Source organism: Frankliniella occidentalis, unplaced genomic scaffold (genome assembly GCF_000697945.3).
Source record: "Frankliniella occidentalis isolate FOCC.00 unplaced genomic scaffold, Focc_3.1 Scaffold63, whole genome shotgun sequence".
NCBI lineage: Eukaryota > Metazoa > Arthropoda > Insecta > Thysanoptera > Thripidae > Frankliniella > Frankliniella occidentalis.
In genome coordinates, this window is record NW_026267193.1 from 479,684 (window position 1) to 481,095 (window position 1,412).

At 63.8% G+C, this 1,412-nt stretch overlaps 1 protein-coding gene across 1 annotated transcript in view; it reads right to left on the reverse strand.

Annotated features, from left to right (window-relative positions):
* Nucleotides 1-970: 970 nt before the first annotated feature.
* Nucleotides 971-1,412, reverse strand: part of LOC113211473 (mucin-1-like) — a 66,049-nt gene continuing 65,607 nt past the window's right edge. Inside the window, exon 6 of the mRNA XM_052268033.1 lies at nucleotides 971-1,171. Within this exon, the coding sequence (XP_052123993.1) occupies nucleotides 971-1,171 (201 nt within the window). The remainder of the gene's footprint in view (nucleotides 1,172-1,412) is intronic.

The following is a 1,412-nucleotide window of genomic DNA, read 5'->3' on the forward strand; positions in this document are numbered from 1 at the left end:
TTTTTTTTTTGGGGGGGGGGGAGCGGTATGCACCCGCGGTGATGAGATGCCTGAGTAATTCATGGGCAACACTCCTCGCTGCCTGCCCCGAGGAAGCCCGAGTGACCGGCCGGGGGGTGCGGGCCGCGACTGAGCTGCCGCCGGGAGGAGGGCGAGGAGAGCGTCTCTCTCTCGGCAAACAGCGCCGAGGCCCCGGGCAATCTCCCTATCTGTGTTCTGGCGTGCCCGCGCCGCGCAGCTCCGCGCCGAGTAGAACAGCTGGCAAACCTTGCCCCCCCCCCCTCTCTCTCTCCCGTCTAAATCCCCGTCGTCCTCCCCGTCTACACCGGACCTGCATCTGCTCCGTTGTCTCGTTAATACAAGGAGAAGGATGCCCGGGACCCTCGACCTCGATTCCGGCAGCGGCGGGAGGAGGAGGGGGCATCCCCACCGGCCGAGCCCCTGCGAGCGACGGGATAGGCCGCCCGCGCCGCGCCGCTGCCCCCCGCCGGACCGGTGGCCTACCCTGCGCTGGCCGGGCGCTGTGGCGCTGCCCCCCGCGCGGAGCGGAGAGGAGCGACTGGACAAGTTTTATTTGTATTCATTCTTTTCCCCGCGCCGGATGGAAAAATGTGAGTCGCAGTCGCAGGAAAATGATATTGGCCGAAAAGAGGAGAGAGAAAAAAAAGAGGGGTAGGGGGAGATAGACAGAGGAAGCCGAACCAGAAAGGGAAAGAGGAGACAGCAAGCGACACACTTGCAATAAAGTCAATGCTGCAGGACTTTCCTGCAGCGCAGCTGAATTCCCCCTCTCCAGCCACCCCCCCTCCCCCGAACTGGACCGAAATGAAATCGGGGCAGCGATCGCAAAGGACGTCCGGTCCGCGCGATGCCCTGTCGGAGTGCCGAAGAGACATCCCCCCCTCCCCCACATTTTCATTTAAAAAAAAAGAACGAAGAATCTTTATATTCCTCGCTGGGCACTGTGTCACTACTTACCTGAGGTGGACACCTCCCGCTTGCGCTCCAGGTCGGCCTTGTTGCCGACCAGCACCACGCCGCGCGTCGTCATGTACTCCGACTTCCACAGGAACAGCAGGATGTCCTCAGCCGTCTGGAACGTGCGCCGCTCCACGACCGAGTACACCACCACGAACACGTCCGGGTTGTACGTGGCGCAGAACGCCTCGGCCTGGAGCACAGAGAGGGCGTGTGACGGGGGCGATCCTGCTGCACAGGGACGGGAGGGCGGGGCCCCTCCCCTTCTGCTAAGCAGCACAAGGAGGGGGCCTCGACGTGTAAGGTCCCGGCGGGTCCTCAGACGGAGGCCGCGACCAGGGCTATAGGGTGGGGGAGGGAATGCTGTCGTAGGTCGCGTGTGCTGGCCCCGACCCTGCTGCGCCGGCTATCACAGCCACATCTGCACCCCCCCC